This window comes from Pelobates fuscus, chromosome 4 (genome assembly GCF_036172605.1).
Source record: "Pelobates fuscus isolate aPelFus1 chromosome 4, aPelFus1.pri, whole genome shotgun sequence".
Taxonomy (NCBI): Eukaryota; Metazoa; Chordata; class Amphibia; order Anura; family Pelobatidae; genus Pelobates; species Pelobates fuscus.
In genome coordinates, this window is record NC_086320.1 from 285730222 (window position 1) to 285755002 (window position 24781).

The following is a 24781-nucleotide window of genomic DNA, read 5'->3' on the forward strand; positions in this document are numbered from 1 at the left end:
GCTGAGTCCATACACACAAAGACACATAGACCACATAGACTGCTGAGTCCATACACACACCGACTGCTGAGTCCATACACACACCGACTGCTGAGCCCATACACACACCGACTGCTGAGCCCATACACACACCGACTGCTGAGTCCATACACACACACACAGACATAGACACAGACAGAGACTGCAGAGGCGGCTCTAGATTTTATGAGGCCTTAGGCGTAACTCAAACATGAGGCCCCACTAACAAAAAAGTTTCACATATACACATTGATGCACAGTTTACCTGTGTATGTGCCTGAGTGTGTCTGACAGAGAGTATCCTTGTGTGTGAGAATGTATGTCTCTGTGAGCATGTTTGCGTTTTTGTCTGAGACTGAAGTGTGTTGTGTGTATGGCGGGTGATGGTGTGAGGGGGGGGATGGTGAGAGGGAGAGCGGGGTGATGGTGAGAGGGAGCTGGGTGATGTGAGAAGGAAGGGGGTGATGTGAGAAGGAGGGGGGGTGATGTGAGAAGGAGGGGGTTGATGTGAGAGTGGAGGGGGTTGATGTGAGAGTGGAGGGGGGATGATGTGAGAAGGAGGGGGTGATGTGAGAGTGGAGGGGGGGTGATGTGAGAGTGGAGGGGGGTTGATGTGAGAGTGAGGGGGGGTTGATGTGAGAGTGAGGGGTGGTTGATGTGAGAGTGAGGGGGGTGATGTGAGAGTGAGGGGGTGATGTGAGAGTGAGGGTGGGTGATGTGATGTGAGAAGGAGGGGGGTGATGTGATGTGAGAAGGAGAGGGGTGATGTGATGTGAGAAGGAGGGGGTGATGTGAGAAGGAGGGGGGTTGATGCTGAGGGTGGTGAGGGGGTGAGGCTGAGGGGGGTGAGGGTGGGGGGTGATGCTGAGGATGGTGAGGGGGTGATGCTGGGAGTGGTTGGGGTGGGGGGGTGATGCTGAGGATGGTGAGGAGGGTTATGCTGAGGGTGGTGAGGGAGGGTGATGCTGAGGGTGGTGGGGTGGTGAGGCTGAGGGTGGTGGGGGTGGTGAGGCTGAGGGTGCTGAGGCTGAGGGTGGTGGGGAGGGTGGTGAGGCTGAGGGTATTGGGGAGGGTGGGGAGGCTGAGGGTGGTGTGGGGTGCTGAGGCTGGTGGGGAGGGTGGTGAGGCTGAGGAGGCTGAAGGTGGTGTGGGAGGCTGGTGAGGCTGAAGTTGGTAGGGAGGCTGAGGGTGGTGAGGCTGAGGGTGGTAGGGAGGCTGAGTCCACACACACACACTCACTCACTCACTAAGCCTACCTGTAACTGGAGCCTGTTGCTGGGGGTCAGACAGCCATCTTCTATCCTTTCCAGCAGCAGCATGGGCTGCTGCTTAACGGCGGGGGCGGGGCTTATTTTCGGGAGGTGGGGCTTCATTTGGGGCGGGGCCTGTGCCTGGGAGCCTGTCAGTGCTCCTTCCGGCCACAGACAGCCCCCAGCACCGCTCCAGCTCCTCTCTCCTGCATTCCCTCGGGCTGTCACACACTGTTACAGCCCGAGGGAATAGAATTTAAACACATGGCCAGCAGGCTGGCATTTGGGGGGGCCCAAGGGGGGGCACAGCATGATGTAGGGGGGGCCATGGCCCCCTCTGGCCCCCCCCTAGCGACGCCACTGTCCGGGATGTGGAATAGTACCTGGGGAGCTGGGGGGGTGCCGTTGATGTGGTGCAAGATGCAGCAGCAGAAGAGAACTCAGCCGAGGAGGTTATGGAAGAGGATGGAGTAGGAGGAGTAGAGGAGGTGGCAGCAGGCCTGCCTGCAAGTCGTGGCGGTGTCACCAACTCCTCTGCAGAGCCACGCATTCCATGCTTGGCAGTCGTCAGCAGGTTTACCCAATGAGCAGTGTAGGTGATATACCTGCCCTGACCATGCTTTGCAGACCAGGTATCAGTGGTCAGATGGACCCTTGCCCCAACACTGTGTGCCAGACATGCCATTACTTCCTTTTGCACAATCGAGTACAGGTTGGGGATTGCCTTTTGTGCAAAGAAATTTCGTCCGGGTACCTTCCACTGCGGTGTCCCAATAGCTAAAAAAAATTTGAACGCCTCAGACTCCACCAGCTTGTATGGTAAAAGCTGGCGGGCTAATAGTTCAGACAAGCCAGCTGTCAGACGCTGGGCAAGGGGGTGACTTTCTGACATTGGCTTCTTACGCTCAAACATGTCCTTGACAGACACCTGACTGTGGGCAGATGAGCGGGAACTGCTCAAGGCGAGAGACAGAGTGGCGGATGGTTGAGAGGGAACAAGGAGGACAGCAGTGGTTGACGTGGCTGAAGATGCTGGACCAGGAGGAGGATGGCGGCTTTGAGTTTGTGTGCTGCTTGTACTCATGTGTTGATCCCATAGGCGTTTGTGATGTGCGATCATGTGCCTACGCAAAGCAGTTGTACCTTGGTGGGTGTTGGACTTCCCACAACTCAGTTTCTTTTGGCACAGGTTGCAAATGGCATCGCTGTTGTCAGAGGCAGGCACACAAAAAAAATGCCACACTGCTGAGCTCTGCAATGACAGCATTCTGGTGGTGGACACAGCATGCGTTGATTGGCATGCTGTCGGGCTGACCCCGGGTGCCGATGCATGCTGTCTGACTGTGCCACTAGCTCCTTGTGACGACCTCCCCCTGCTTCCAACTCGTCTCCTCCTCCTCCTCTCTGTCTCCCCATCTAAACTTTCGCCCTGTTCTTCTTCTTGCCGAGCGGGCACCCACGTGACATCCATGGACGCATCGTCATCATCAACCGCTTCACTTGTATCTGACAACTCAGCAAAGGAAGCAGCAGCGGGTACAACATCATCATCATCACACCGTACGTCCATGTGTGTAATGCTGCCTGCCTGAGATATATCCCTGTTATCTACATCCTCTGGCAATAATGCTTGCGCATCACTCATTTCTTCAAACGGATGTGTAAATAACTCCTCTGACATACCAAGTGAAGCGGCTGTGGTGCTAGTGTTGGTGGTGGCGGCAGGCGGTTGAGTGGTATCTTGAGAGGTGCCCGAAGCTAAGCTGGAGGAGGATGGTGCGTCAAGGTTCCGAGCGGAAGCTGTAGAAGATTGGGTGTCCTGTGTTAGCCAGTCAACTATGTCCTCAGAACTTTTCAAGTTCAGGGTACGTGGCCTCTGAAAACTGGGCATTATTCTAGGGCAAAAGGGAATCACAGCACCACGACCACGATGGCCCCTGCAGGGTGGCCTGCCTCTGCCTGTAATTTTTTTTGGATTAGTGGTACTATGCGTGCAAGCTACTGTGCAACCAGATATGAGTGGCACTGTGCAGTGGCAGAGGTTGGCAGAGTACACACTGTAGGCCTGACACACCCGCTTGAAGACAACTAACTGCTATTCAATCTATAAAAAAAATTTGTTTTTGAAATCAAAGCTATTGTGACACCAGATATGAGTGGCAATGTGCACTTGCAGAGGTTGGCAGAGTACACGCTGAAGGCCTGACACCCGCTTTAAGGACACTGACTGCTATTAGCTTACAGTGAAAAACTTTTTTTCTTTTTAAAGACACGCTATAGTGACACCAGATATGAGTGGCAAAGTGCACTTGCAGAGGTTGGCAGAGCACACGCTGAAGGTCTGACACCCGCTTTGAGGACACTGACTGCTATTAGCTTACAGTGAAAAACTTTTTTTCTTTTTAAAGGCACGCTATAGTGACACCAGATATGAGTGGCAAAGTACACTGGCAGAGGTTGGCAGAGTACACGTGAAGGCCTGACACCCAGACGCTTGCAGACAACTAACGCCAATTCAATCTATTACAGTGAAAAAAATATGTTTTGTTTTTAAATGCAAGCTTAAGCTATTTTGACACCAGATATGAGTGGTGGCACTGGGCAAGTGGGCACAGTATCCACTGTGATCCTGACACAGAAGCTGGCAGGCAGGCAACTGCAATTACATTACACAGAAAAAAAAAAAAAAAAAAAGCAGACTGATGTTCTAGCCCTAAAAAGGGCTTTTTGGGGTGCTATCCTTACAGCAGAGATCAGATGAGTCCTTCAGGACTGTAGTGGACACTGAATACACTAGCCTAGCTATCAATTTCCCTATCAAATGAGCAGCAGCTACACTTTCCCTCCTCTATCTAAGAATGCAGCTTCAGAATGAATCTAAAATGGATGCTGTACAGGAGGTGGGAGGGTCTGGAAGGGAGGGTCTGCTGCTAATTTGCTGGAATGTGTCTGCTGACCGTGAGGCACAGGGTCAAAGTTTACTCAATGATGACGAATAGGGGGCGGATCGAACCGCGCATGTGTTCGCCCGCCGTGGCGAACGCGAACACGCTATGTTCGCCGGGAACTATTCGCTGGCGAACAGTTCGGTACATCACTACTCTCCTTTAGGCAGAGCTAACATGACAAATTACTCAGCTTTGTACTATGCATGGAGATGAGCTATAGCGAGACTACTACTTTGCTTTGTGTTATGTAATAAAGTGCTACTCCTGTTACATCACCTTACAGAGAAGAATGGACATTCTGGGCCGTAGTGATTGCCATATTTCTACTTTATACTAGATCAGGGGGAATGTTTATATATTTTCATGTAATTTAGTTGCTAAACATTCAATGAATATTTTGTTATTTTGTTTTATTCTGTATATTTGCTGGAGCCCATCTTGCATTATATAAGGGTAAGATAGGTTTTCAGCAATACGGTTGAAGTTAATATCCCCGCTAAAACTACAGTAATACCAAACCACTTAATAATGCAAAAAAAATTACATTAAACTATTTTTCAAGCAAAACATTTCACCATTCCACGTCTGATTGAGCTTGTGTGTGCCATAAACGCTACAATTGCCAGGTGACTGAGAAATACATTGAAAAGCAGTGAACACATCATTGCTATGAATGTCTTCTGCAATAACGATCTGGAAGCTGCTCTGAAAATATGTTTTTATCTATCACGTGTTGTTAACTGTCTCATTGAGAACACGATGTTTTGAAGGTAAAGCAGTGTTCTCTTGAGGTTAGAGGAGCAGCTGCTGGAGAATTTCCCAGATACACGTTTGCCTGTGCTGTCTGCTAGTTCAGTCAGAAAATCCATTACACTAGACTGATAATTGAGCTTTGGGGCAAAAGGGGAAATTGGCAGCTGCAGATTGTAAAGAGGTAATATAGGACAAAATGTCCTTTTTTTAAAAAAAACTAATTGACTTTCAACATTCCAAGCATAAGAAGGAAATCCCTGAAAGAATAGTATATATCCAACAGTTATTAAGATGTTCCGAGTGAAGGTTTGACTTACAAAGGTTCCATTGAAGTCTGCGGTTTAATAGCATAAGGGAAGCCATTGATTTGTAGAATTATCACAAGGTATGCTGTCAATATAACAACAGAAATGTAAAAAATTATCTGTAATGACATTTCTCCATAATCCTACTTATCTTTCAATGTAACACTAAGTACAATTGTGATGTGACGATTTCTGATTTATATGCATTACTCTGTGTGCTTGAAATATTCTGGCTATCAGGAACATACTAAACATTGCAAACATGTTATGAATATCAAGAATTGGTATTATATTTTGATCTCTGTGTGTTTGGATGGTGCAAGAACCATTGCTTCTCGCTATGTGCAGAAAGGGACAAAATAAACCATCAAAAGAAGAGACCTCACAAGATCATTTTATGGTCCAGTGGAGGGATGGCTACATTTGGCCCAAGTTGAGACCAAATCAGTACATTTTAACAAATGGACTACAATAGTAACAAAATACTAGTTACATAATATATTTAGTATTATTCTGACCGGGCAGCAACCCACAAATCACTTTATACCTGTGGCCTGGGGGCTCAAACGCCCCCTTGCCAGCCCTCCCCGTATGATCAAGGAACTTGGTGACTCTTATCAAAGTACAAATTTGTACAAAGTACAAATGAGAAGGTAACTGGGCCATAGAAAGGGCAACCTCTTAGTCGGATGTTTTCCTTAATTCCTAGGTCACATTTAAGTCAATACAACATGGATTTTTGATGTTGCATTTGTTAATAATATAAAATTACATACACATGCCTTGGAAACAAGTGACCTTGAGTCCTCACGTTTAGTCATAGTCATAGTCAATTTCTAAAATATGGTTTATAAAATCATGAATTATGCAAAATGTAGGACCACGATTCAACTTTTTTTTTTTCCAATTAATCATTTAAACCTACATTTTACAATATATTTTCCAGGAGTCTACAATTCACTTTTGTAAGCATGTGCTGATGTTAATTTGATGAATTATTTGATAATTGAGTAAAAATGGTTTATTTCCCATACCATTATTGCCTTTGCTGACATTTACCTCTGTCTTGCTGCATTACATTTCATTACCTGTCACTACATTAGATTGTTCTTATGGAGGAACAAAACTGGCCCTGCAAATCCCCCGTGCTGGCAGACCTGCCAATTCCAAGGGTGGCTTTGGTCTATGTCAGGAGTAGGCAACTTTCGGCACGCCAGATGTTGTGGACTACATCTCCCATAATGCTCTTACAGCCATAATACTGGCAAAGCATCATAGGAGTTGCCTACCCCTGGTCTATGGCATTAAAACACTGGTCCTTACAGATCCACTCTGATTTACAATATCTTACTTTTTTAGAACAAGCAGAATTGCCTATGGCTAATAAAGTGGATGTACTACAATAGGCATATTACATATTGGCACAGGGTCTTTGATAACCCTTTTATAGTTCTTAATTGCAAATTCGAACAGAAATTATATGGTAGGCAATACAAAAAAATGACATTAATCTCCCTACAGGTATGGAGAGAAATATGGCGTGCAAAGGCACTGACAAGCAATTCAAAACTCATGTTAGTGTGTGCTGGTTTTGCATTAGTTCTTTTCATTAGGCAAAACAGCACTATATTAGCAAGCACTTACCACAGGTTATATATTAATATCCCCAGACATTTTTGCAGTCTGATTCCCTTAGCTCATTAGTGACATTCCACATGTTTAGTCACCAGAACATATCTGAAGTCGGGTTCTCCGTAGAAGCAAGATCTTATAATGAAATAGTCAAACAGTATGCACCTGTCTGCGCTTTGTGCCACATACATTATACGAGATAATTATTATTATTATCATTACACAATCATGCAGATAAAGTGATATAAATGTAGAACCCTGAACTAGACTGCGCATTCATTCTGCTTAACTTGTACTATTACACTTAAATCGATTCTCTCATTGTTTCAAAGCCTGCTTAACATTTCATCTATGGAGGCCATTTACAGATCATCTGAATGCTTTTGCAACCAGTTCTTTGGAGCCATGCTCATGTTGTCTCTTTAGGATGTTCTGGGATCGGCTTGCAAGTAAAGGTGGTCATATGGTGGTTTTGGTTATGGGAAGGGATATGGATTATCTGTTTATGTATCAATACCTGTTTATGAATTATTATTATTATTATTCATCAAATTAACATCAGTATATATGAATCTGTGTTCTGGGGTAAAAACAGAAGACAAATGCAAAAAAAAAATGCATATGTTTTTGTTTCTTAATTTGCATTGTGTAAGCAAGAACACATGTTTCAAGATTCCAAGACTTCTGATCACAGAAGCACTGATCATGTTCATGGTCCTAGTGCCCTAGTTATATATTCTGCAATTGCCTAACTAAATAACTTAACTGCTGCGCAGATTTCAGAATGTGGAACACTACCCGGAAACTCATTTTTGCTGGGACAGAATCCTGTCATGCTGAAACTATAAAATAGCCTCCACTCTTTAAAGCAGCTTAAAGTACAGTCGGCATGATGCCAACCCAATCGTCATGGCTTTCTCTGGCTGACTTTAAGTTGTATAATTCATTTATTATAAAAAACTGGATAATGAAAACTGAATGCGTTCTTTGAATTAGTATGTGCATATTTTCTCCATAGCATTGATTTTGATTTTGTGTGCATTTTTACAGGTGCAGTGGGAGTGCATAAATCCAAAATACAGAGTAAAAAAGAAAAATTATAAGAATTCCGGCATTGTAATTCTCAACCTGTGTAAGGTAAAATAAGCTGCCTTTAAATAATTATAAAAAATGTTTTAATGCTTTCTCACCTTCCTGATGACACAGAATATAAGGATGAGATAAATTTGATGATTTATTTTTATTTGGGATTTGTTTGGGACCTATTCCATCAATTTCTATAAACTGGTACTATGAAGTGGTAGGTTTTTTAAAACAGGGACAGCGCTTGGCCTTTAACTTATAATGTGTTGTATTGTGTGTTTTTTCTGTTAAATTAGATTTAGATTGTACATTGTTATGCATTAAAGTGAGAATCGTCTGGAATTCCAACTAAATTCCAAGTAAATTTAAAGTTTTAGCCACATTGCAAGCATACCTGAGTTGGAGTATTTTCCCAGTTAGTCTATTTTGTCTTAAATATACAATTGCCTTTTAATTCACTTTGAATTCCTGGCCATTTTCACTTTAGTAAATAACTCTGTAGATATTTCATGTGATTTACTAAGAATAAGGACTTTACTGTATATATTTTCTTATCTTTTTTTATTAAACTGCACATTTTCAAAGTGTTTCAAATTATGAGAAATAAAGTGACTTGTGGTATATATATATATATATAAGAAGATATTAAACATATTGATATTGCTTGTGGTCCAGTAAAACAAATAAATCTCTGCAATATCTGCATTTTTGAAACGTTCCCTTATTATTCCAATTTGTGTTTTCAAACATTCTAAGATGGCGGTTTCTGAATGTAATAGTAGACTTCTCTGCACCAATGTTAGATTCCCAGACATCCCAACATGCAAAAACTAATTTCAGGGACGTGGCTGCACTCACCCCCCCACCACCCTTTCCCCATGCGTGCCCCTTCATGGCGCCCACATACAGTCACACACAACATAATACAACTATTTACACACACTATTAACACATGAACACATGCACACACCATGACACACATATACCCACACTGGCACATATACATAAAAACACACACACTCAGGAACACACACTGGCAGATACACACACACAGACACATACACACTCAGAAACACACACTGACACATGCACACAGTTACACAGATACACACATTCTCATATACACACACTGACACACAGATACACACACTGGCACATACTCATAAATACACACACTGGCAGATACACACTGATACACAATTGCACATACACAGTATGTAAAAAAAGTAGCAGTACAAAAAAAAACATTTTTTTTTTCAATGGGCCTATACCATGGGCATGGGCCTGGAGCTTCAGCTCCATCAGCCCCTGTGATAATAGGCTCTGCACTCCAAGTGTTTGCTGAGAAATATCTATGTGTATTCTAAGAGGCAGGTAATATAATTAAAAATTTATTTTTAAAAGTAAAGGTTTTCAAAAATCAACCGCACACTAAAATAAATGTTGCTGTAATCCAGGGTACGCAGCCATCGGCACTCCAGATGTTGTGTATGAAAACTCGCATTATTCTCTTACAGCCATGATGTTGGCAAAGAATCAGGGGAGATGTAATCCATACTATTTGGAGCGTTGAAGGTTTCATACACCTGCTGTAAACTGTAATGAATATAACCGAGTTTGTTGCTAGAAACTTAAAATTGATACTTGGGTGAGTGTTTACCTTGTAAATTAGAATATTAATGTGTAAACAATTAGGGATTATTCTAGCCTCGGTGAGGGAATAATCTAAATTTTATTAAACACAGGAGGCGAATATTTGCTTTCTTTACTGAAACCTCCAGCAGCAAAGAAACAGTTAACAGAACTTTTCAAAACAACCAATCAGAACAAAGCAACAGTACTATAAAACCCCTAAGCAGGCTCTTCCACTTCCTCTTTCTTTGATGAGGTCGAGCAGGAGAGCAAGGAAACCAACGAATCCACCTTGTAGCAGACACATTCAGAGAAATAATCATCAAGCCCAGAGAGAAAACAGATTACACTGCAAGAAAAAGGAAAACTTCGTGAAAGTAAACTGTCAAGGCAAGATGTCATATCCATACAATATCACTTGCGCATCATAATACCTGATTAATAAACAAAGTCTACAGATCTTATGAAGACCTAGTATCTAGTATGTACCTTAACTAAAAGGCATTGACGAAACATAATTACAACACAAACATGATGAATAAAATGCACACAGACAATCATCACTGAATAATAGAAATAACCTTTATTATGTAAAACAATGTGTAACGGATCGCCTGGCACCCCGACTGGGTACCTCCGTTAATGGATGCTCCTAGCGCTTCCTGAGGCCTCCAAGCACTCTAGCCGACACCACAATCACCGAACCGATTCAGCATATGAATCTTCTCAAGCCTCTGAATGCTGTAGACAGTTGAATAGGAACCATACGAATAGGTTTGCACTCCTAGCAGTCAAACTGGAACAGCATACAATAAATCCTCCCCCAATAATGAGACGACACTTCACTTTGAGGGTTAAACAGGAACTCTGGACTGGCACATCCAGCCTGGCTTTTATTTCCATCTTACACATTTAAGCCTGCCCACAGGGGAGGTGTAAAATATCCAATAGCATAGATGTTACCTCCCACACATCTCCTCCCCTTAGATTAACACTTAACCCAATTACACATACAGTTAAAACATACTTTCTACCCAACTTTCATAACTCTAAAACCATACATCACATTCACATAAAAATACATATCCACAATCAATCCATTCAGGGGAACAACATATTAAAAAATGGCATGAATCAGACCAGGGGTTCAAAAGTTAGTAAAGTATCTTTTAAAACCCCTGTTAGCATGACTTTCCAGCTCAGACCATTTACCTCCCACAATGCCTCACAATCCCTCCCCTCTGGCCTGGAGATAATTGAGGAAGGAATCTAATTATCTCCAAGGACTGAGGCAAAACTCCATTACCCACATGGCAGACAAAAAGACAGTAAAAGACATAAAATACTTTAAAATACAGAAAGTTACTTTTTATCCATAACACACAGACATTTCACATATCCCCAGATAGCTGGGATCTGCGCGCACAAAACTACCGAATAGCGCGCAGATCCTACTCACACAGTTCACTCGCCACGGAGCCGAAGTCTTTAACTACACGAATGGGCTCCATGGCATAACTATCTGGGTTAACACATTCACATAAGGTCTGGTCCATAGTCCAAAGGCAAGAGGCGGGCAAGCAGCCCCCTCCAAGGACACGTGGCGAGTTCGGTTTCGCCACACTTCTCCCCTTTACCCCCCAGACTAACAGGGTATCTGACCTCCTGCCGGTCAGTGCCCTGGTTAGTCCAGCAACCCACCCATGAAGCACAAACAGCAGTACCTCCCACCCACAATAACTGGTTACTACACCTGGGTAGAGGAGAACTTTGTCCAGGTCCAGGTGCCTCACCACGGCTGTGTGGGGGACTGGTAGTCTGCCTTGGTGGGTTGCTGAGTGGGCAGAGACCAGCGGTACTCTGCCCTGGTGCCAGTGCTACCACTGAAGTAGCCTGATTGGAGCCTGGTTGTGGGAGGGGGAGACCGACCGTCTCCCCTCTGGGTACACAGCTCTGCTGCTGGAGACAGACTGTCTCCCCTTTGGCTAAACAGCCCTGTCGTGGGGGGGCAGGACCGACCGTCCCTACCCCCTGTGCTGGAAGTGCAGAGACCACTGTCCCATCTGCACAGGTGTGGGGCTTACAGTCTCCCCCTGGTACATTAAGCTGCCGCTGGGGAGAGGTGGTAACCAGCTCCTCTCCCATTAGAACACTCTGCCGCTGGGGAATGGAGACTGGGCTCTCTATTCCCTGTACATTAATGATCCGCCACTGGGGAGAGGTGGTAACAATCTCCTCTCCCATACATACTTCCCGTCTCTGCGGAGGGAGACCGACTGTCTCTCCTCCCAGCACAGAGTCCTGCTGAGGGGGAAAGGGGGCTGGGCTCTCCATTCCCTGCTGGATACTCTGCCGCTGGGGAATGGAGACTGGGCTCCCAATTCCCAACAAATCACACTGCCGCTGGGGAGGGAGGACGGCCCCTTCAGCTCCCTGTAACTTGGGCGCAGAGACCATGGTCCCATCTGCGCTGGTGTGGGGCTTATTGTCTCCCCTTGGTGTGCTAAGCTGCCGCTGGGGAGAGGGGGTAACAAACTCCTCTCCCTTACCCACTTTCAGCCGCTGGGGAGCAGGGCTGACCCTCTGTACTCCCTGTAGGCAGGGCGCAGAGACCACGGTCCCATCTGCGCTGGTGAGGGGCTTACTGTCTCCCCTTGGTGAGCTGTGCTGCCGCTGGGGAGAGGGAATAACAAACTCCTCTCCCTTACACACCTTCAACCGCTGGGGAGAGGGGATAACAGGCTCCTCTCCCTGCACCGTAGACTGCCGCTGGGGAGCAAGAACGGCACTTTCAGCTCCCTGTAATGCACACTGCCGCTGGGGATCTGGGCCGACTGCCCAGCATCCCTGTAGGGCCGGTAGAGAGACCGCAGTCCCATCTCCACCTGCCATCTGTGGGTCTTCCCAGGACCAATCCGTGAGGCCCCTCAACATTTGTGAGTAAGGGCCACCTGCTTCCCCACCTGGCAACTCTGGCTGCTGCTGGGGATCTGGGCCGGCTGCCCAGCATCCCGGTGGAGAGACCTTGGTCCTATCTCTACCTGCCTGTTGTGGTTCCTCACAGGACCAGTCTATGAGGACCCCCACTTCGGGTTCCTCCCGCCGCCTCAGGGAAAGACGGCTAACCTCCTCGGATGCAGCCTCTACTCGGCTGCTGTAACGCTCCTGCTGCTGAGCATACTTCCTCTCTTTCGCCAACCGGAATTCTCGGTCCAGCCTTGTGTTTCGCTCGGCCATGACCTGGTTCCAGATCACCCGGCGTGTCTCCATGGGTATATCATCCCCATACTCGGCCACTCGCTGCCTCACCTCGGCCAGCCAATCATCTCCAGAGCTAGAACCTTCCATATTAGTCTGCTCCCAGGGGCGCTGCACGAGTGCTAGCGTTGCCCTCAATTTGTAAATCCAAACAGTGTCTCTGAGCTGCTTTACCTCGCACTAGGACGCCATCCCACCGCTTGCCACCAATGTAACGGATCGCCTGGCACCCCGACTGGGTACCTCCGTTAATGGATGCTCCTAGCGCTTCCTGAGGCCTCCAAGCACTCTAGCCGACACCACAATCACCGAACCGATTCAGCATATGAATCTTCTCAAGCCTCTGAATGCTGTAGACAGTTGAATAGGAACCATACGAATAGGTTTGCACTCCTAGCAGTCAAACTGGAACAGCATACAATAAATCCTCCCCCAATAATGAGACGACACTTCACTTTGAGGGTTAAACAGGAACTCTGGACTGGCACATCCAGCCTGGCTTTTATTTCCATCTTACACATTTAAGCCTGCCCACAGGGGAGGTGTAAAATATCCAATAGCATAGATGTTACCTCCCACACATCTCCTCCCCTTAGATTAACACTTAACCCAATTACACATACAGTTAAAACATACTTTCTACCCAACTTTCATAACTCTAAAACCATACATCACATTCACATAAAAATACATATCCACAATCAATCCATTCAGGGGAACAACATATTAAAAAATGGCATGAATCAGACCAGGGGTTCAAAAGTAAGTAAAGTATCTTTTAAAACCCCTGTTAGCATGACTTTCCAGCTCAGACCATTTACCTCCCACAATGCCTCACAATCCCTCCCCTCTGGCCTGGAGATAATTGAGGAAGGAATCTAATTATCTCCAAGGACTGAGGCAAAACTCCATTACCCACATGGCAGACAAAAAGACAGTAAAAGACATAAAATACTTTAAAATACAGAAAGTTACTTTTTATCCATAACACACAGACATTTCACATATCCCCAGATAGCTGGGATCTGCGCGCACAAAACTACCGAATAGCGCGCAGATCCTACTCACACAGTTCACTCGCCACGGAGCCGAAGTCTTTAACTACACGAATGGGCTCCATGGCATAACTATCTGGGTTAACACATTCACATAAGGTCTGGTCCATAGTCCAAAGGCAAGAGGCGGGCAAGCAGCCCCCTCCAAGGACACGTGGCGAGTTCGGTTTCGCCACACAATGCATTCACAAAACATAAAAATATCTCCAATTAATTATAAGACCCAAATCCAGGAAGGGAACGTAAAAAAAAAGGGGGGGAAATATTCGCCTCCTGTCTTTAATAAAATTTAGATTATTCCCTCACCGAGGCTAGAATAATCCCTAATTTTATGGCAGGACAGGAGGCTTCATATTTGCAATTTTAACGCCCAAATAGTAGAACTAGAAGCAATATGAGATAGAGGACTGAAATAAAAGGAGAATGGGAAAACCCATTCCCTAAACCAAGCAGCGGTGTAGAGAAAATGCAGAAGGGACCCAACGGCTTCCAAAGTTGTTGAGGTGACAGCACCCTGAACCAAAAGTGTCCCAGAGGAACTCTCAAGGTCAGCCAATGAGAGGATCCACCAAATCCAATGGGCGAGCGAAGATGCAGAAACAGTCCAAAATGGCCGTACGCCGAAATCAACAGCTGTCCATGAATAGACAGACGAAAGAACTAGATCCTGGATCTACATGGTCGTGTTCAACCTGTCAACAGAGCTGTGGTCTATCCGGAGAATAGGGGTACAACACAGAGGACGAATAAAAATGAAATATGTGTGGAGCAGAAACCAATGTACTGAACGGCAAGAAGGAAGAAGACACTACGTCGATACCATGATGTCAGAACGCCATGAAAAACAAGATGTACTGGGTAAAACCGTAAGCGAAAAAACTGGCGCAAGGCAAGTCCTTGTCATCAGGTTATTCCTCAAGGAAATACAGAACACACAATACCACTAGACTTGAGGAATAGAGAGAGATAGGGCTCCCGTAAGGTATACTCCTCTTGGTAGACTGCAGACCAAGAGATCCTTACCAATGCCAGAATCTTGAGAAAACGCACATGAGTCGTCCACTAGCTGACATCGGACGTAAATGGCCCCATACGATCCTACCCTGAGAGGGCAACTCAGCCAGACAACGGGGACAGCCATGATAAGGACCACCATAGGGACCCAAACATCTCTCCAGACACCAGTCATGGCAGGTTACCCCTGTGGATCCCACACAGGACATTAAGAGACAGGGAGTCGTAGATTGCCTTCCCATGGCAAACTCCAGCAAAAGGGGAAGGCACGGAGGACTCCTCCAAAGTGGTGTGGCCAGGCGAAACGACACTCTCAGAAATTTGGTCTGAAGCAAAGCCCGAAGTATCCTGGAGGTAAACGGGATGCGTACGCCCCGAAGGAGACCAAGCTTGGAAAACGCGTCCCTCGCCTTGCTGAGGGTCCGGCAGCCAGCTGGAGAACCGCTCCGTATGACAGTTCAAACCAAATTTAATCATGCCAGTACTCGAGACCCCGGAGGGTGAAGCAACCAATCATTGGGGTCTCCCCATGGTCGGGTGAAGCCGTCCGTCACATGAGTGTCTCGTCCCGCAGACATTCTGTCACAAATGACGAATACTTGTCCAGACGCTATAGATAGCGATCCTACGCGAGATCCGACTGCAGTCCGTAGTGGGCAACCAGTGATAAGTCCAGGCCGGAAGGTAGCGAGCAGTACTACTTCCCCTGGGAAAGCTGTGAATGTTGAACAAACCTGCAGGTAGTTCCATGCAGTTGGCATGAAGAGGTCCCTCCTTTGGACTCCAGAGTCCCAGCCGAAGTTGGTTGGGGTCCGATACTCCTAGATAGGCCAGGTCCCCCTATGTCAGAGTCATCAATTAAGTTTTAGATGAGCTTCGTCCGAAGGTCACATGATTCGGTCGTACCAGGTCAAAGACCCTAGAAAGCGTCATGTTGGAGCGGCTGATAGTACCGGAACCTGGAGGTATGGCCTCGATGGCGAATAACAACTGGTCAATCGACCGGGTTGGGCCCCTAAGTGTGACCCGCGGGTTGCGGAGCATATGCCTGGCATTTTCCTTTAAGGCGGACATCTTGGACCTCGGGAGGCGGAGCACCACCTGGACCGAATATTCTATGAAAGACCAGAAACTGGGTTGACTGGGAGTGAGTCAGATTCAATATGTCCATGTTGATGGCAAAATCCATGCGGGTTTCTCTCATGTCCAGTTGAGGGAGAGAACCAATCGTCCACGCCGAGCAGCTCTCTGACGGGATGAGTGCCCTCCGTCTTAAAATGTCCACAGGCGACATATGCATTGGGAGCATGTAGCGTGGGGATGGGGAGGGAGTCCACTCCGCCGCACCCTTCGCCCAGCATGGCAACTTCGGAATGAGTCGGAATGGACGCCTCTTTTGGTCATGCGTATCGCTCATGGAACAGTCCAAGGTTCCGTAACCTTGATCCTGAGTCTGGGCACGGTCCGAGAGACCTCTGGGGCTAGTTAAGGGGAACCCTATAATAGAGACGTGTCAGCTCAATTTGTACGTGAGGGTAACTCCGGAGAGCAGACCCAGCACTTGGATGCCAAATCCGTCAGTTTGATGTCCAGCTCGGACAAGGGCCGTTTTGCGGTTCTCAGGGGTAGAAACCAACTAGGCGATACCTATAAGTCATATCGGTCCATTCCCAAAGGGAATTTAGTATTTTTCGCTTTCCAAGCTGTAACGCGCCGTTTGTCCCAAGTAAACATCTGTGTCCGCGTGTCGTCGACATCCAGTGGTTACTCCCAGATAGAGTGCAAACCCTGTATCAGGTGTTTGCGGGGTCCTTTCCGGACTCCGTCATGAAGACTGATCCTCTTGATGAATCCATCCATTAGCCAACGCGTACCAGGGGTGCTTGGTGTAGCGTCTAGGATGGCCGGTGGAGTGTCCCCTGTAGGGTACCGATGGTTTCTGACAGTGAGGTCAGCGGGGTGGCATGAGGACAGGCCAAGTGACCTTCTGGGTACGGGAGATTTGTCCTTCAGTCGTGATTGCATAACTGCCATAGAGGTAACACTGTCGGAGTGATACCTGGTGCGGCCAGCTGGAGGTCACCCAGCGTGCAAGAGGGGGTCACCCAACAAGCACAAGCATACCATACAGTATAGGCCAGCAGGGGAGGGGGTCACCCTCAGTCTGAACATAATCGGACACTGTAGGTACAATAGTGCCGTAGTGGTTAGCCGTATAATAAAAGTAGCCAGACACTGCCGGTCCAGCAGTGCAGACGGCAGGAGGGGGTCGCCCTCATATAACCATAACCGGGCATTGCAGATCCAGCAGTGTTGTAGGTAAGAGGGGGTCACCCTCAGTGTGGTTTCATAGAGGTCTGTACACCCAGTAGTGCAGTCAACGAGAGGGGGTCACCCTCATTATGGTTATAACGGGACCCTGTAGGTCCAGCAGAATAGTCCACAGGAGGGAGTCAACCTCAGTATCTGCGTATAGCAGGGCAGCGTAAGAACAGTAGCACAATCAATGGGAGGGGTACCCTCTTTTACGGGTATACCCGGTTGCTGCAGGTCCAGCAGTGCAGACTGTAGGAGGGGTTCCCCCTCGGTATGATAATAACAGGACATTGCCAGAGCATTAGTGTAGGAAGCAGAAGGGGGTCACCCTCAGCATTATTCCTACAGGACACCGTAGAGCCAGCAGGGTACTCATTGGTAGCCGTGTTGCCAGAGGGAGGGGGTCACCCAGCCCACAATGGTGTCACACGTCCATTATTATGGTCCAGTAGCGGGTAGACCCCCAGAAATATGGATGGGGAGGGGGGCCACCCCCAGTAATAACAGGGCTGTATGTGGGGCCGGTTAACCCCCCTGAGGGGTAGAAGGGTCCATAGAAGCTGACTCACATCTACAGACCACTCAGGTATTATATTAGGATACACTTTCGAAGTGTAGGTATAGTGGAAAATTTTAAGTCCCTTGCGGGAAGGGCAGCAAAATCTAGGCAGGGGAGCTAGATGCTGAAAAACAGGCCATTTATTTTTATGAGAAATGACTGAACCTTAAGAGAAAGACTTGATTAGCATATATCACATGCAGAATAATCTTGTTAAACAATGATTTTTTAAACAATGATTTTTATTTGAGCAGTAACATGCCCCTTTAAATCTGTGATTCACATGTAATTAGTAAAAAAAGCATGATAAGTCTACTGCTAAGATAGAGAACATAGTCACATTGCATCAGACATCATAGTAAGCTGCAGTTGTGAGCTGTGAGAGTTAGTGATGTCGCGAACATAAAATTTTCCGTTCGCAAATGGCGAACGCGAATTTCCGCAAATGTTCGCGAACGGGCGAACCGCCATAGACTTCAATAGGCAGGCGAATTTTAAAACCCACAGGGACTCTTTCTGGCCACAATAATGATGGAAAAGTTGTTTCAAGGGGACTAACACCTGGACTGTGGCATGCCGGAGAGGGATCCATGGCAAAACTCCCATGGAAAATTACATAGTTGATGCAGAGTCTGGTTTTAATCCATAAAGGGCATAAATCACCTAACATTCCTAAATTGTTTGGAATAACGTGCTTTAAAACATCAAGTATGATGTTGTATCGATCAGGTAGTGTAAGGGTTACGCCCGCTTCACAGTGACAGACCAAACTCCCCGTTTAACACGCTGCAAACAACCGCAAACAGTCCATTTGCACAACCGCAAACTCCCCATTTGCACAAGGTTGGATACCAAGCTAGCCATGTCCCGTTCCTTGTCCTCACTGATGTCATTGAAGGTTTCTTCCTCCACCCAGCCACGTACAACACCAAGGGTCCCGAAAGGTGACAACAAGCCCCTTGGGACGCCTGCTGTGTTTGGTCTTCCACCTCCTCAAAGCCACCTTCCTCCTCTGACTCCTCTTCTTCAGACTCCTCTCTCTGCGTTGCCTCTCTCTGCGTTATTATAAGGTGTGTTAAGTAGTACTATTCCTATCAGTTGGTCCTCCTACTTCAAATTTGGGGCACTGCGCGTGTAATCTAATGTGCCACCAGATAGGAGTGGTGTGTTAAGTAGTCCCCCTCATCAGGCCTTTTTTAGTCGAATGTATTGCCCACTGTCAGTCCCTTTGGGATCCATCCTTCATTCATCTTAATAAAGGTGAGGTAATCTAGACTTTTTTTACCTAGGCGACTTCTCTTCTCAGTGACAATATCTCCTGCTGCACTGAAGGTCCTTTCTGACAGGACACTTTAAGCGGGGCAGGTCAGAAGTTCGATCACAAATTGGGATAGCTCAGGCCACAGGTCAAGCCTGCACACCCAGTAGTCAAGGGGTTCATCGCTCCTCATAGTGTCGATATCTGCAGTTAAGGCGAGGTAGTCTGCTACCTGTCGGTCGAGTCATTCTCTGAGGGTGGACCCCGAAGGGCTGTGGCGATGCGTATGACTAAAAAAGCTCTGCATGTCCTCCATCAACAACACGTCTGTAAAGCGTCCTGTCCTTGCCGGCGTGGTCGTGGGAGGAGGAGGATTACTTTCACCTCTTCCCCTGTTAGATTCCCGTTGTGCTGTGACATCACCCTTATACTCTGTGTAAAGCATACTTTTTAATTTATTTTGGAACTGCTGCATCCTTTCCGACTTGTTGTAATTTGGTAACATTTCAGCCACTTTCTGCTTATACCGGGGTCTAGTAGCGTGGACACCCAGTACAGGTCGTTCTCCTTCAGCTTTTTTATACGAGGGTCCCTCAACAGGCACGACAGCATGAAAGACCCCATTTGCACAAGGTTGGATGCCGAGCTACTCATGTCCCATTCCTCGTCCTCAGTGATCTCACTGAAGGTATGTTCCTTCCCCCAGCCACGTACAACACCACGGGTACCAGATATGTGACAACGAGCACCATGGGATGCCTGTTGTGGTTGGTCTTCCTCCTCCTCCTCGAAGCCTCATTCCTCCTCTGACTCCTCTTCCTCACAATCCTCTTCCAGCGTTGCCGCAGGTCTAGCAAGCAAGGCTGTTTCAGGTGGTGATGGTGATGGTGACCACAACTCTTCCTCTTCCTCTTCACGCTCATCTACGGCCTGATACAGCACTCTTCGCAGGGCACGCTCCAGGAAGAAAACAAATGGTATGATGTCACTGATGGTGCTTTCGGTGCAACTGACTAGGTTTGTCAACTCCTCAAAAGGACGCATGAGCCTACAGGCATAGCGCATGAGCGTCCAGTAACGTGGCAAAAAAATTCCTAGCTCCGCAGAGGCTGTCCTAGCACCCCGGTCATACAAATACTCGTTAACGGCTTTTTCTTGTTGGAGCAGGCGGTCGAACATTAGGAGTGTTGAATTCCAACGTGTCGGGCTGTCGCAAATCAAGCGCCTCACTGGCATGTTGTTTCGCCGCTGGATATCTGAAAAGTGCGCCATGGCCGTGTAGGAACGCCTGAAATGGCCACACACCTTCCTGGCCTGCTTCAGGATGTCCTGTAAGCCTGGGTACTTAAGCACAAAGTGTTGTACGATCAGATTACACACATGTGCCATGCACGGCACATGTGTCAACTTGCCCAAATTCAATGCCGCCAACAAATTTCTTCCGTTGTCACAAACCACTTTGCCGATCTCCAGTTGGTGTGGAGTCAGCCACTGATCCTCCTGTGCATTCAGGGCGGACAGGAGTTCTGGTCCGGTGTGACTCTCTGCTTTCAGGCAAGTCAACCCCAAGACGGCGTGACACTGCCGTATCCGGGATGTGGAATAGTACCTGGGGAGCTGGGGGGTGCCGTTGATGTGGAGCAAGACGCAGTAGCAGAAGAGGACTCAGCCGAGGAGGTTATGGAGTAGGAGGAGTAGAGGAGGTGGCAGCAGGCCTGCCTGCAAGTCGTGTCGGTGTCACCAACTCCTCTGCAGAGCCACGCATTCCATGCTTGGCAGCCGTCAGCAGGTTTACCCAATGCGCAGTGTAGGTAATATACCTGCCCTGACCATGCTTTGCAGACCAGGTATCAGTGGTCAGATGGACCCTTGCCCCAACAATGTGTGCCAGACATGCCATTACTTCCTTTTGCACAATCGAGTACATGTTGGGGATTGCCTTTTGTGCAAAGAAATTTCGGCCGGGTACCTTCCACTGCGGTGTCCCAATAGCTAAAAATTTTTTGAATGCCTCAGACTCCACCAGCTTGTATGGTAAAAGCTGGCGGGTAAGATTTCAGACAAGCCAGCTGTCAGACGCTGGGCAAGGGGGTGACTTTGTGACATTGGCTTCTTACGCTCAAACATGTCCTTGACAGACACCAGACTGTGGGCAGATGAGCAGGAACTGCTCAAGGCGAGAGACGGAGTGGCGCATGGTTTAGAGGGGGCAAGGAGGACAGCAGTGGTTGACGTGGCTGAAGATGCTGGACCAGGAGGAGGATGGCGGCTTTGAGTTTGTGTGCTGCTTGTACTCATGTGTTGATCCCATAGGCGTTTGTGATGTGCGATCATGTGCCTTCGCAAAGCAGTTGTACCTAGATGGGTGTGAGACTTCCCACGACTCAGTTTCTTTTGGGACAGGTTACAAATGGCATCGCTGTTTGTCAGAGGCAGACAAACACAAAAAAAGCCACACTGCTGAGCTCTGCATTGACGGAATTCTGGTGGTGGAAACAGCATGCGTTGATTGGCGTGCTGTCTGGCTGACCCCGGGTGCCGATGCATGCTGTCTGACTGTGCCACTAGCTCCTTGCGACGACCTCCCCCTGCTTCCAACTCGTCTCCTCCTCCTCTCTGTCTCCCCATCTGAACTTTCCCCCTGTTCTTCTTCTCGTCTAGCGGCCACCCACGTGACATCCACGGATGCATCGTCATCATCAACCGCTTCACTTGTATCTGACAACTCAGCAAAGGAAGCAGCAGCGGGTACAACATCATCATCATCATCACACCATACGTCCATGTGTGTAATGCTGCCTGACTGAGACATATCCCTGTTATCTACATCCTCTGGCAATAATGCTTGCGCATCACTCATTTCTAACAACTGATGTGTAAATAACTCCTCTGACATATCAAGTGAAGCGGCTGTAGTGCTAGTGTTGGTGGTGGCGGCAGGCGGGCGAGTGGTAACTTGAGAGGTGCCCGAAGCTAAGCTGGAGGAGGATGGTGCGTCAAGGTTCCGAGCGGAAGCTGTAGAAGATTGGGTGTCCTGTGTTAGCCAGTCAACTATGTCCTCAGAACTTTTCGATTTCAGGGTACGTGGCCTCTGAACACTGGGCATTATTCTAGGGCCAAAGGGAATCACAGCACCATGACCACGACGGCCCCTGAGGGGTGGCCTGCCTCTGCCTGTCATGTTTTTTTCCGATTAGTGGTACTATGCATGCAACAGATATGAGTGGCACTGTGCACTGGCAGAAGTTGGCAGAGTAGACGCTGTAGGCCTGACACACACGCTTGCAGACAACTAATTGCTATTCAATCTATTACAGTCAAAACATATTTTTTTTTTTAAATGTACACTACTGTTATGAGTTGCACTGGTGTGACACTCTGCCCTGGCAGGCCCTGAAACGCACACTTGTGAAGGAAACTGACTGATATTATATTACAGTCAAAAAAGTTGTTTTTTTTAAATGCAAGCTATTGTGACACCAGATATGAGTGGTGGCACTGGGCAAGTGGGCACAGTATATGCTGTGAGCCTGACACACACGCTGGCAGACAACTAACTGCTATTCAATCTATTACAGTCAAAATTGTATTTTTTTTTAAATGTACACTACTGTTATGAGTTGCACTGGTGTGACACTGTGGCCTGGCAGGCCCTGAAACGCACACGTGTGAAGGAAACTGACTGCTATTATATTACAGTCAAAAAAGTTTTTGTTTTTTTTTAAATGCAAGCTATTGTGACACCAGATATGAGTGGTGGCACTGGGCAAGTGGGCACAGTATACGCTGTGAGCCTGACACACACACTGGCAGGCAGGCAACTGCAATTAGATTACACAGGAAAAAAAAAAAGCAGACTGATGTTCTAGCCCTAAAAAGGGCTTTTTGTGGTGCTGTCCTTACAGCAGAGATCAGATGAGTCCTTCAGGACTGCAGTGGACACTGAATACACTAGCCTAGCTATCAATTTCCCTATTAAATCAGCAGCAGCACACTGTCCTTCCTCTCACTAAGAATGCAGCTTCAGAATGAATCTAAAATGGATGCTGTCTAGGAGGTGGGAGGGTCTGGGAGGGAGGGTCTGCTGCTGATTGGCTGGAATGTGTCTGCTGACTGTGAGATACAGGGTCAAAGTTTCCTCAATGATGATGAATAGGGGGCGGACCGAACATCGCATATGTTTGCCATCCGTGACGAACGTGAACAAGCTATGTTCGCCAGGAACTATTCACCAGCAAACCGTTCGGGACATCACTAGTGAGAGTGCCTGGGACAGATCCTGCTATCCAGGATCTGTTACATATGCAGCATGTGAGACAGGCACAGTAAGTAGGGAGAGGGGAGGCTGGCCAAATTGTTAAAACAAATCCAGCAAGAAACCTGCCTAAATAAATCCAGCAATTAAGCTGCCTAAACAAACCTGGTAAATAGACTGATTAAATAGACTGTTTAAATAAACAAGCAGCATGTAGGATAAAAAACAACGCAGAGCAGGGACAACTCTGAGTTGGTGAGTGCTCACCTGGAGGCAGCAGCAAAGAAAGAGGAAGTGGAAGAGCCTGCTTATGGGTCTTATACTACCGTTGCTTTGTTCTGATTGGTTGTTTTTAAAAGTTCTGTTAACTGTTTCTTTGCTGCTGGAGTTTTCAGTAAAGAAGGTAAAGCAAATATGAAGCCTCCTGTCCTGCCATAAAATTACTGTTTGCTACTACCAGATATACTTTACTATACAACATTTACAGTATCAATTACTAACCTAAGGAAATAAAAATGGATAATGCATTTATTGTATTTTCTTCATTTTGAATTCTGTGTCATGTTTTTCCTTTTTTTCTGTTTTCTATTTATTAAAGGACCACTCTAGGCACCAAGACAACTTCATTTCAATGAAGTTGTCTTGGTGCCAGGTACCTCTAGTTTTTTGTTTTTTTTTAAATTCACTGCCGTTTCAGAGAAAAAGCAGTGTATTTTTTTTTCCCTAATCCCACCTACAGTGGCTGTCTCTGAGACCGCCACTAGATGGTGCTTCCTCAATCCTCACTGTTAAAATCACAGTGAGCTGACGTCAGACGTCCTCTTGGACGTCTAACGTCATTCCCTCTAATGCAGGCAGCTCAGATGTGAGCGCGCCTGCATTAGAGACTATGCTGAGATGTGAACGCGCCGAGCGCGTTCACATCTCAGTTTTATTCCTCGGAGGCCAGTGTGTGAGAGAGAATCTCTCACTGAAGACAGAGTGCCGAAAGAAGAATCTTCCCTAACGGAATCTGGCTGCACATTGACAGTAAGTACATTTTTCTAATGTTTTTATTTGCTTATTAATTAATGTAATTAATGTAATGTTTTATTAATGTTTTTAATTTTAGTTAGTGATTTATAAAAAGTTTAATTAATTAATATATATATATGTGTTTTTTTTATTTTTTTTGGAAAAAATGTTTTATTTAGATTGATTTACTTTTCCTGCTGGTTCCCTGGACTGGCGCTGGGTAGTGAGAGTTGGAGTGCCGGTGTTCTATCAGATTCAGAAGGTATCTGAGTCTGATAGAAGACCGGGGCTAGAGGAATGGGAGGTGGGCTAAGGGAGGACAGTGGGCGGTGAACTGAGATGTCACTCAGTTCGCCGCTCGTGAACGTGCACACTGCGCGCATGCGCGGTGTGCATACAATTTCTTCCCATTGAGATTCATTGTAGTCAAT

The 24781-nt window shown here is 46.8% G+C and overlaps 1 protein-coding gene across 1 annotated transcript in view; it reads left to right on the forward strand.

The window, feature by feature from the left end:
* Positions 1-24781, forward strand: part of CPNE4 (copine 4) — a 457901-nt gene that overhangs the window by 313247 nt on the left and 119873 nt on the right. The window contains exon 9 of the mRNA XM_063452171.1: positions 7957-8043. Within this exon, the coding sequence (XP_063308241.1) occupies positions 7957-8043 (87 nt within the window). The remainder of the gene's footprint in view (positions 1-7956; positions 8044-24781) is intronic.